Source organism: Gobius niger, assembly GCF_951799975.1.
Source record: "Gobius niger genome assembly, contig: SCAFFOLD_71, whole genome shotgun sequence".
In the NCBI taxonomy this organism is placed as follows: domain Eukaryota; kingdom Metazoa; phylum Chordata; class Actinopteri; order Gobiiformes; family Gobiidae; genus Gobius; species Gobius niger.
In genome coordinates this window covers 139,924-151,833 of record NW_027639138.1, presented here as the reverse complement: position 1 = coordinate 151,833, position 11,910 = coordinate 139,924, and the positions used below count along the sequence as shown (strand labels likewise).

The window sequence follows — 11,910 nt, the reverse complement described above, 5'->3', positions numbered from 1 at the left end:
TAGCCTCTCCTCCTCTTTAGCGTTAGCATTTAGCCTCTCCTCTTTAGCGTTAGCATTTAGCCTCTCCTCTTTAGCGTTAGCATTTAGCCTCTCCTCTTTAGCGTTAGCATTTAGCCTCTCCTCCTCTTTAGCGTTAGCATTTAGCCTCTCCTCTTTAGCGTTAGCATTTAGCCTCTCCTCTTTAGCGTTAGCATTTAGCCTCTCCTCCTCTATAGCATTAGCATTTAGCTTCTCCTCCTCTATAGCGTTAGCATTTAGCCTCTCCTCCTCTATAGCGTTAGCATTTAGCCTCTCCTCCTCTTTAGCGTTAGCATTTAGCCTCTCCTCTTTAGCGTTAGCATTTAGCCTCTCCTCCTCTATAGCGTTAGCATTTAGCCTCTCCTCCTCTTTAGCGTTAGCATTTAGCCTCTCCTCCTCTATAGCGTTAGCATTTAGCCTCTCCTCTTTAGCGTTAGCATTTAGCCTCTCCTCCTCTATAGCGTTAGCATTAGCCTCTCCTCCTCTATAGCGTTAGCATTAGCCTCTCCTCCTCTATAGCATTAGCATTAGCCTCTCCTCCTCTATAGCGTTAGCATTTAGCCTCTCCTCCTCTATAGTGTTAGCATTTAGCCTCTCCTCCTCTATAGTGTTAGCATTTAGCCTCTCCTCTATAGCGTTAGCATTTAGCCTCTCCTCCTCTTTAGCGTTAGCATTTAGCCTCTCCTCCTCTTTAGCGTTAGCATTTAGCCTCTCCTCCTCTATAGTGTTAGCATTTAGCCTCTCCTCCTCTTTAGCGTTAGCATTAGCCTCTCCTCCTCTATAGCGTTAGCATTTAGCCTCTCCTCCTCTATAGCGTTAGCATTTAGCCTCTCCTCCTCTTTAGCGTTAGCATTAGCCTCTCCTCCTCTATAGCGTTAGCATTAGCCTCTCCTCCTCTTTAGCGTTAGCATTAGCCTCTCCTCCTCTTTAGCGTTAGCATTTAGCCTCTCCTCCTCTTTAGCGTTAGCATTAGCCTCTCCTCCTCTTTAGCATTAGCATTAGCCTCTCCTCCTCTATAGCATTTAGCCTCTCCTCCTCTATAGCATTAGCATTTAGCCTCTCCTCCTCTATAGCATTAGCATTTAGCCTCTCCTCCTCTATAGCATTTAGCCTCTCCTCCTCTATAGCATTAGCATTTAGCCTCTCCTCCTCTATAGCATTAGCATTAGCCTCTCCTCCTCTATAGCATTTAGCCTCTCCTCCTCTATAGCATTTAGCCTCTCCTCCTCTATAGCATTTAGCCTCTCCTCCTCTATAGCGTTAGCATTTAGCCTCTCCTCCTCTATAGCGTTAACATTTAGCCTCTCCTCCTCTTTAGCATTAGCATTTAGCCTCTTTTAGAAGAAGATGAAGCCGCAGAGCGAAGGAAAACGCCCCGGCAGAAATGTTACCCATAATGCAACACAAAGCCAGCCCCTCCCCGCCCCTCAGAGACCCTGACCCCCCCCCCCCCTCTCGTGCTGGCCTGTGTCACGCACTTTAGTATTTATTCTGCTTTATTTTGACAGGGCGCGGCCGCAGGACTCTTATTGTGACGGAGCCAAGATGGCGGACGCGGTGTACTCCTCCACCACAGTGACCAACCCCAAGGCCCGCTGCTTCCTGGTCCCGACGCCGCTGCTGGACCAGAGACGCTTCGCCCTCAAAGTGCTGGAGGTGGTGAGTGTCCCCCCCCCCGTCCCCCCCCCGTCCCCGTGTTCGGTCTTAGGTTCGCGTTTCGTCACGTCGTCCTGTGTCCGTTTGTCGAAGTGGGAAGTGAAAGCTCAGACTCAGCAGGAGGTGGTGTTGCAACCTCCGCTCGGACGCTCCTGCGCTTCCTGTGGACGCCCTCGCAGCGTCCCTCACGACACACAGGCAGTTCTGCTTTACCCAAATCTACACGGAGGCAGTTCTGCTTTACCCAAATCTGCACGGCCTCTGAGAGCTGCCTCTGAGCTTTAGTCACTTTAAACCCGTTTTCATTTTTATCACTTATTCCTCCTTGTTTTTGTCGCTGTTTTGACTCTTAGATTTGGGTAAAGCTGACCTGGAGAACAGAGCTCGGTTTAGAGCAGGGGGGTCAAACGTTTTGTCTCCGAGGCCAAACTGAAAAGGGGTCAGTGGGTCGCGGGTCAAACACGGAGATGTGAAGCCTGAGACACAAATAACTACATATAATAAGAGTTACTTTATTTACTTTTTTGATTTATATTTGCATTTAACTCTATCTATGCAAATCACATGATACAAAAGCCGAGGTTTAGCAACAGCAGCTGCAGCGACTTTACCTCATTCACCTCTTTAAGAAAAGGCCACATTAAACCATCTGAAAGTGTCAGTTCAGCATCAGTTCTTTCATAAGTCACAGATGTCACGACCTTTGCAATAAAATAATATGGAGAAATGTGAAAGTTGATGCTGCGACGCTCTATGACAGAAACACCAAGACACAAGTGTTTCCTTAACTTTGTGAAAGGAGTGAAACAGCGCCCCCAATTTGACACTGGTGGCCAAAAAGTGAACTGCATCCATATATGTCATTGAGAATGAATGAGAGAGTTGGTAATAACCAGATGTGGCGCTAAAGTCGGTCACTCTCGGGCCCCGGGCCCCACTTTGGGCCCCCCTGCTCTAGAGCAAAAAGAAGGAATTCATCACAGATTTATTTTATTTCTTCATGTTTCCTCTGGACACAAAGATCCTCCGTCGTCTCCAAAGAAACGACTGGATTTAAACCAGGATGAAATGTTTGTTAATGACAAACAATGAGTTAAATGATCTTTGAACAATAATCAAAGTCAATAGTTTTATTTAAATAAGTGATGCCTGTGATGAAAAGATCTAAACACATTTTCATCACATTTCAATAGTAAATGTTGAGTTTATGTTTTATGTGAAATGTCAGTGTGGCACAGCCGTGAGACCAGGGCTTTTATTTTGAAATAAAGAAACAGCAAACAGGAAATGACATCAGCCAGAGGAACAAGTCTTTATGTCTTTATGTCTTTATGAGGGAAAAGGTTTGAAAATCTCTTTCAAGAATTGAGAAAAAACATTTTTTTCCGACTCAAAGGTAAAAGGTCACACTTCAGGCGTCAGGTGGTGTTTTTCATTACAAATGCTGTAAATGTCTGAGTGAGAATCATGCTGTACATAAAGTGTTCCACCAGAGGGAGCCACAGAGCCACGTGTTTCTTCTCTCCATTAAAGAGGGGGTGTTCTGCTTTAAAGAGGGGGTGTTCTGCTTTAAAGAGGGGGTGTTCTGCTTTAAAGAGGGGGTGTTCTGCTTTAAAGAGGGGGTGTTCTGCTTTAAAGAGGGGGTGTTCTGCTTTAAAGAGGGGGTGTTCTGCTTTAAAGAGGGGGTGTTCTGCTTTAAAGAGGGCGTGTTCTGCTTTAAAGAGGGCGTGTTCTGCTTTAAAGAGGGGGTGTTCTGCTTTAAAGAGGGGGTGTTCTGCTTTAAAGAGGGGGTGTTCTGCTTTTGTCAGTCCCATAGCACCAGTCTATATCCCACTACAATGATGACAAACCTTCTGTTGGTCTGTAAATGCAGTAAATTAGAATAACTGCCTTGTATAAAATGTCTCTCTCAAAATGGCTGTAGTGAATGTCTTGAAATCGGCCTCTGTCTCTTTAAGAACCTCTGAGCCTTTAGACACGCCCCCTCCACACGCTGTCTGTGGCATCAGTGGGGAGGGGGTTCTGCTGAGGAGCAGTGGTTGGTTACTCGGCTGGTGACCAAAGCTCGGAGGCGTCTCCAGGAGGTGGGGGCGTTCCTAGGAGGACTCAGGCAAACCTATCCCTAAAATGGCCGCCATCAGAGTTTTTACAGATTACTCAGAAATACGTGAATGTGCCAAGGCAACACTTCAGCCATGTTTTTAATGAGGGAGTGACAGAATAACAGGATGGAAAGCTTGAAAAAGTCCATTTTGCAGAATACCCCCCTTTAAAACCCTCTGGAGCAGGGGTTCCCAAAGTGGTAACTGGTGTCTCCTCCTCCTCAGACCTTCTCGTTCAGGAGGATCATTAACTGGTGTCTCCTCCTCAGATCTTGTCCCTGGTGGCCTTCGTTCAGGAGGATCATTAACTGGTGTCTCCTCCTCCTCAGATCTTCTCGTTCAGGAGGATCATTAACACGTGTCTCCTCCTCCTCAGATCTTGTCCCTGGTGGCCTTCGTTCAGGAGGATCATTAACACGTGTCTCCTCCTCAGATCTTGTCCCTGGTGGCCTTCGTTCAGGAGGAGTGCATCAACACGTGTATCTCGTGTTCGGCGTTGTACTTCTTCGAGTTCGTGAGCTGCACGGCGTTCCTGTTCACGACGCTGCTGCTCGTGCTGCTGTCCACGCCGCTGCACCAGAGAGTGGGCGTCACCTGCTGGGGCTCGCTGGTACTGCACCCACACTCACACCACTGTTTCACTGTTTTTAACTCCCGCCTGAACCTTGGCTTTACCCCAATCCAAAAGCTTCTGGAAAAAAGGTGTGATAAAGCAACAAAACTGAGACGAAAACAATGACGAAAAAATGACGAAAAAGTGTCAAAAATTTAAAAAAACAACGAAAAAATGACAAAATTTAGATTTAAAAAATGACAAAAATGATGAAAAAATGATGAAAAAAGTGACAAAAATTAAAAGAAAAATGACGAAAAAACGGCAAAAAAATGACAAAAAAAATGACAAAATTTAGATTAAAAAAATGACGAAAAAATGACAAAAAATTAAAAAAAATGACGAAAAAATGACAAAAATTTAAAAAAACGACGAAAAAAGTGACAAAAATTTAAAAAAACGACGAAAAAAGTGACAAAATTTAGATTTAAAAAATGACAAAAATGATGAAAAAATGACAAAAAAAGTGACAAAAATTTAAAAAAACGACAAAAAAATGACAAAAAAATGACAAAATTTAGATTAAAAAAAATGACGAAAAAGTGACAAATTTTTTTTAAAAAATGATGAAAAAATGACTAAAAAAAGACAAAATTTAGATAAAAAAAAAAAGACGAAAATTTAAAAAAAATGATGAAAAAATGATGAAAAAAAAGACAAAAGTTACTTTTTTTTTATGACGAAAAAATGACAAAATTTTGATTAAAAAAAATGACAAAAAAGTGACAAAAATTTAAAGAAAAATGATGAAGAAATGAGAAAAATTTGATTTAAAAAAATTAAGAAAAAATTACAAAAAGTTACAAAAATGAGTTGAATACCCAACAAAAAAATGATGGGAAAACATGTGATGCCATGAGGAAACAGATCCTCTCGGTTCAGGGGGGAGTTAAGAGGTTAATCCATGAATCACATTTGTACAGTTTGTCTCGGCTTGAATTTAGTGTCACAATAGTGAAGAAAACAAGAGCCCGCCCTGTCACCTGTGGGGCCCCCCAGGGCTCCGCACTCGGCCCAACCCTCTTCACATCTACATGCTTCCCATCCTCACTCCCTCCCAGACCTCCCACTCAGGCCCCGCCCTCCTCAGGCCCCGCCCTCCCAGTCTGAGTGTGTGTTTGTGTTTCAGGACTTCTGCTACACGGCGGTCATCTACGTGCTCTTCATCATCTCCTCCATCGTCTTCAGCGCCGACAACAGCGGCACCGCCCTCGAGAAGAGCGCCGCGGTGAGACCTGGGCGTGGCCAGACTCTGGTCGCCACGGTGACCAGAGCAGCACCGCTCCAAACACACGTTTATGTGAAGAAACCAGAGAGTCCGTGTTTAAGACGTTAGCATGCTACCGGCTAGCATTTAGCTTCAGTAGCTCAGCGCTGACCTCTCCATGTAGCCGTGGACCCAACAGAGGTCAGAGGTCAGAGCTGTGACTGTGGTATGTCCTTTATTGATGACAGTTGCTAACTGGTAGCATGCTAGCGTCTTAAACACTGGCTCTGACTGAGTCTCTGTGGACATGACAAACTGTAAAACCATCCTCTTTGATGTGTTCATGCAGTCTTCAGAGTGGAGCAGATCTTTAGTAGATCCTGCTGTAGCTCCACACACAGATCTGCTGTTGTCTTCATGAGCTTCAGGAGTGTCTGAGCTTCAGGAGTGTCTGAGCTTCAGGAGTGTCTGAGCTTCAGGAGTGTCTGAGCTTCAGGAGTGTCTGAGCCTCAGGAGTGTCTGAGCCTCAGGAGTGTCTGAGCTTCAGGAGTGTCTGAGCCTCAGGAGTGTCTGAGCTTCAGGAGTGCCTCAGGAGTGTCTGAGCTTCAGGAGTGTCTGAGCTTCAGGAGTGTCTGAGCTTCAGGAGTGTCTGAGCCTCAGGAGTGTCTGAGCTTCAGGAGTGTCTGAGCTTCAGGAGTGTCTGAGCCTCAGGAGTGTCTGAGCCTCAGGAGTGTCTGAGCCTCAGGAGTGTCTGAGCCTCAGGAGTGTCTGAGCCTCAGGAGTGTCTGAGCCTCAGGAGTGTCTGAGCTTCAGGAGTGTCTGAGCTTCAGGAGTGTCTGACCTTCAGGAGTGTCTGAGCCTCAGGAGTGTCTGAGCTTCAGGAGTGTCTGAGCCTCAGGAGTGTCTGAGTCTCAGGAGTGTCTGAGCCTCAGGAGTGTCTGAGCTTCAGGAGTGTCTGACCTTCAGGAGTGTCTGAGCCTCAGGAGTGTCTGAGCTTCAGGAGTGTCTGAGCCTCAGGAGTGTCTGAGCCTCAGGAGTGTCTGAGCCTCAGGAGTGTCTGAGCTTCAGGAGTGTCTGAGCCTCAGGAGTGTCTGAGCTTCAGGAGTGTCTGAGCTTCAGGAGTGTCTGAGCTTCAGGAGTGTCTGAGCTTCAGGAGTGTCTGAGCCTCAGGAGTGTCTGAGCCTCAGGAGTGTCTGAGCTTCAGGAGTGTCTGACCTTCAGGAGTGTCTGAGCCTCAGGAGTGTCTGAGCTTCAGGAGTGTCTGAGCCTCAGGAGTGTCTGAGCCTCAGGAGTGTCTGAGCCTCAGGAGTGTCTGAGCCTCAGGAGTGTCTGAGCCTCAGGAGTGTCTGAGCTTCAGGAGTGTCTGAGCTTCAGGAGTGTCTGAGCCTCAGGAGTGTCTGAGCTTCAGGAGTGTCTGAGCTTCAGGAGTGTCTGAGCCTCAGGAGTGTCTGAGTGTCTGAGCCTCAGGAGTGTCTGAGTCTCAGGAGTGTCTGAGCTTCAGGAGTGTCTGAGCTTCAGGAGTGTCTGAGCCTCAGGAGTGTCTGAGCCTCAGGAGTGTCTGAGCTTCAGGAGTGTCTGAGCTTCAGGAGTGTCTGAGCTTCAGGAGTGTCTGAGCTTCAGGAGTGTCTGAGCCTCAGGAGTGTCTGAGTGTCTGAGCCTCAGGAGTGTCTGAGCCTCAGGAGTGTCTGAGTGTCTGAGTCTCAGGAGTGTCTGAGCCTCAGGAGTGTCTGAGTGTCTGAGCCTCAGGAGTGTCTGAGTCTCAGGAGTGTCTGAGCCTCAGGAGTGTCTGAGCCTCAGGAGTGTCTGAGTCTCAGGAGTGTCTGAGCCTCAGGAGTGTCTGAGTGTCTGAGCTTCAGGAGTGTCTGAGCCTCAGGAGTGTCTGAGCCTCAGGAGTGTCTGAGCCTCAGGAGTGTCTGAGTCTCAGGAGTGTCTGAGCTTCAGGAGTGTCTGAGCTTCAGGAGTGTCTGAGCTTCAGGAGTGTCTGAGCTTCAGGAGTGTCTGAGCTTCAGGAGTGTCTGAGCTTCAGGAGTGTCTGAGCTTCAGGAGTGTCTGAGCCTCAGGAGTGTCTGAGTGTCTGAGCCTCAGGAGTGTCTGAGTGTCTGAGCTTCAGGAGTGTCTGAGTGTCTGAGCTTCAGGAGTGTCTGAGCTTCATGAGTGTCTGAGCCTCAGGAGTGTCTGAGCCTCAGGAGTGTCTGAGTGTCTGAGCTTCAGGAGTGTCTGAGTGTCTGAGCTTCAGGAGTGTCTGAGCTTCATGAGTGTCTGAGCCTCAGGAGTGTCTGAGCCTCAGGAGTGTCTGAGCTTCAGGAGTGTCTGAGCTTCAGGAGTGTCTGAGCCTCAGGAGTGTCTGAGCCTCAGGAGTGTCTGAGCCTCAGGAGTGTCTGAGCCTCAGGAGTGTCTGAGCTTCAGGAGTGTCTGAGCCTCAGGAGTGTCTGAGCTTCAGGAGTGTCTGAGCTTCAGGAGTGTCTGAGCTTCAGGAGTGTCTGAGCTTCAGGAGTGTCTGAGCTTCAGGAGTGTCTGAGCTTCAGGAGTGTCTGAGCCTCAGGAGTGTCTGAGCCTCAGGAGTGTCTGAGCTTCAGGAGTGTCTGAGCTTCAGGAGTGTCTGAGCCTCAGGAGTGTCTGAGCTTCAGGAGTGTCTGAGCTTCAGGAGTGTCTGAGCTTCAGGAGTGTCTGAGCCTCAGGAGTGTCTGAGCTTCAGGAGTGTCTGAGCCTCAGGAGTGTCTGAGCCTCAGGAGTGTCTGAGCTTCAGGAGTGTCTGAGCTTCAGGAGTGTCTGAGCCTCAGGAGTGTCTGAGCCTCAGGAGTGTCTGAGCCTCAGGAGTGTCTGAGCCTCAGGAGTGTCTGAGCCTCAGGAGTGTCTGAGCCTCAGGAGTGTCTGAGCTTCAGGAGTGTCTGAGCTTCAGGAGTGTCTGAGCTTCAGGAGTGTCTGAGCTTCAGGAGTGTCTGAGCTTCAGGAGTGTCTGAGCTTCAGGAGTGTCTGAGCTTCAGGAGTGTCTGAGCCTCAGGAGTGTCTGAGCCTCAGGAGTGTCTGAGCTTCAGGAGTGTCTGAGCTTCAGGAGTGTCTGAGCCTCAGGAGTGTCTGAGCCTCAGGAGTGTCTGAGCCTCAGGAGTGTCTGAGCCTCAGGAGTGTCTGAGCCTCAGGAGTGTCTGAGCCTCAGGAGTGTCTGAGCTTCAGGAGTGTCTGAGCCTCAGGAGTGTCTGAGCTTCAGGAGTGTCTGAGCCTCAGGAGTGTCTGAGCCTCAGGAGTGTCTGAGCTTCAGGAGTGTCTGAGCTTCAGGAGTGTCTGAGCTTCAGGAGTGTCTGAGCTTCAGCAGTGTCTGAGCTTCAGGAGTGTCTGAGCTTCAGGAGTGTCTGACCTCTGACCTCTGACCTTCTCTCTCTGTTTCTCTCAGACCTTCGGGTTCCTGGCCTCGGTGCCGCTCCTCGTGGACCTGGTCCTCTTCTATCGGACGTACGGACTTCCCTTCAGACCGACCCAGGAGAACCCGGCCAACGGCCCCACAGCCCCCAACGGGCCCCCCGGGGCCCCCGAGGCCGAGAAACTCACCGAGAACGGGGCCTAGACTGTGGGGCGGCTCTGCACGCTCCGAGGAACATGTTTATCATGTGTTTATCATGTTTTTATCATGTTTTTATCATGTTTTTATTGTTTTTATCATGTTTTTATCATGTTTTTATCATGTTTTTGTTATGTTTTTGTTTCATGTTTTTATCATGTTTCATCACGTTGTGGCTGCAGCTCCTGTGGCTTCAGTTTGGACTCGGCTTCATCCTGGACCAAGAGAATCATGTTTCATTTCATTCCTTTTTAGTTTCATGTTTTTAGTGTTTTTATCCTGTTGTTCGGCTGGAGCCGTCACTCCCAGGGACTCGGCTTCATCATTTGAAGGCGATGTTCCAGAACTCGCGCCTCAGTCCAGTCGACCACTTGTCCTCCAGCTCAAACGCTCCTGAGTGTCATGAGTTCAGTGCCTTAAAGTTTGTAAAAGTTTGTCTTTTGTAAAAAGTGTTTTTGACAATCGTGTTTAAAGTCGCTGACTGTCCCGAATGAAGAATCCTGTTTCAATAAAGACTTTTTTCACAAACTTCAGTCTCTGAATCAGAGCAGGTTTTATTGAACGGCTCCAGAAGTTTAAAGATTCTGAAAAACCTGAAGAACTGAGTCAAAAATCAACTGTGACTGAGCTAAAAACTATAAACTATAGTTAATAAGTCACTATAGTTTATAGTTTATAGTCACTATAGTTTATAGTTTATAGTCACTATAGTTTATAGTTTTTAGTCACTATAGTTTATAGTCACTATAGTTTATAGTTTTTAGTCACTATAGTTTATAGTCACTATAGTTTATAGTCACTATAGTTTATAGTCACTATAGTTTATAGTCACTATAGTTTATAGTTTATAGTCACTATAGTTTACAGTTTATAGTCACTATAGTTTATAGTTTTTAGTCACTATAGTTTATAGTTTTTAGTCACTATAGTTTATAGTTTATAGTCACTATAGTTTATAGTCACTATAGTTTATAGTCACTATAGTTTATAGTTTTTAGTCACTATAGTTTATAGTTTATAGTCACTATAGTTTATAGTTTATAGTCACTATAGTTTATAGTTTATAGTCACTATAGTTTATAGTTTATAGTCACTATAGTTTATAGTCACTATAGTTTATAGTTTATAGTCACTATAGTTTATAGTTTTTAGTCACTATAGTTTATAGTTTTTAGTCACTATAGTTTACAGTTTATAGTCACTATAGTTTATAGTTTTTAGTCACTATAGTTTATAGTTTATAGTTTTTAGTCACTATAGTTTATAGTTTTTAGTCACTATAGTTTATAGTTTTTAGTCACTATAGTTTATAGTTTATAGTTTTTAGTCACTATAGTTTATAGTTTTTAGTCACTATAGTTTATAGTTTATAGTTTTTAGTCACTATAGTTTATAGTTTTTAGTCACTATAGTTTATAGTTTTTAGTCACTATAGTTTATAGTTTTTAGTCACTATAGTTTATAGTTTATAGTTTTTAGTCACTATAGTTTATAGTTTTTAGTCACTATAGTTTATAGTTTTTAGTCACTATAGTTTATAGTTTATAGTTTTTAGTCACTATAGTTTATAGTTTTTAGTCACTATAGTTTATAGTTTTTAGTCACTATAGTTTATAGTTTTTAGTCACTATAGTTTATAGTTTTTAGTCACTATAGTTTATAGTTTATAGTTTTTAGTCACTATAGTTTATAGTTTTTAGTCACTATAGTTTATAGTTTTTAGTCACTATAGTTTATAGTTTATAGTTTTTAGTCACTATAGTTTATAGTTTTTAGTCACTATAGTTTATAGTTTTTAGTCACTATAGTTTATAGTTTATAGTTTTTAGTCACTATAGTTTATAGTTTATAGTTTTTAGTCACTATAGTTTATAGTTTTTAGTCACTATAGTTTATAGTTTTTAGTCACTATAGTTTATAGTTTATAGTCACTATAGTTAATAGTTTTTAGTCACTATAGTTTTTAGTCACTATAGTTTATAGTCACTAGTTTATAGTTTATAGTCACTATAGTTTATAGTTTTTAGTCACTATAGTTTATAGTTTATAGTCACTATAGTTTATAGTCACTATAGTTTATAGTCACTATAGTTTATAGTTACTATAGTTTATAGTTTTTAGTCACTATAGTTTATAGTTTTTAGCTCCACCAGGGGGCGGGTTTGAAGGGAAGGAGCAGTAACTGTGAGGAAAGTGTTTTATTCTTTCACAATAAGAGTCGGACACGGTTCATGTGGAGGTTTTTATTCTCATGCAGCAGATGATTCTTTAAACACTGAAGAAATACAGTAAAACTTGTACTACAGTATTTACACCTAAATTACTGCAATACTTGTAATGCAGTATTTACATCTACATTACTGCAATACTTGTACTGCAGTATTTACATCTACATTACTGTAGTACTTGTACTGCAGTATTTACATCTACATTACTGCAGTACTTGTACTGCAGTATTTACATCTACATTACTGTAGTACTTGTGAAACCAAAGTGAAGCTGAATAAGGCACTTCAGAAACATCAAAGGAAGAGGGAGAGTTCAGCCTGGAGCCAGGAGCCGGTCAGGAATCGAACCCGAGACCTTGTGATTGTCGTCAGTGACAGAGCTGACACTGTAGTGCACGTGTTCACCAGCAGAGGGCGCTGACAGACCTCATGAAGGCTGTCAGTGCCCGTGTTCACCAGCAGAGGGCGCTGACAGACTTCATGAAGGCTGTTAGTGCCCGTGTTCACCAGCAGAGGGCGCTGACAGACTTCAT

The 11,910-nt window shown here is 44.4% G+C and overlaps 1 protein-coding gene across 1 annotated transcript; it reads left to right on the top strand.

Moving 5' to 3' along the window:
- The first annotated feature begins 1,529 nt into the window (after positions 1–1,529).
- LOC306982842 (CKLF-like MARVEL transmembrane domain-containing protein 6) lies at positions 1,530–9,228 on the top strand. Its single transcript, XM_079583292.1, has 4 exons — positions 1,530–1,677; positions 4,210–4,386; positions 5,519–5,617; positions 8,985–9,228. The coding sequence occupies exons 1-4, from the start codon at positions 1,564–1,566 to the stop codon at positions 9,153–9,155; spliced, it is 561 nt and encodes a 186-aa protein (XP_079439418.1). The 5' UTR covers positions 1,530–1,563; the 3' UTR covers positions 9,156–9,228.
- Positions 9,229–11,910: the final 2,682 nt, after the last annotated feature.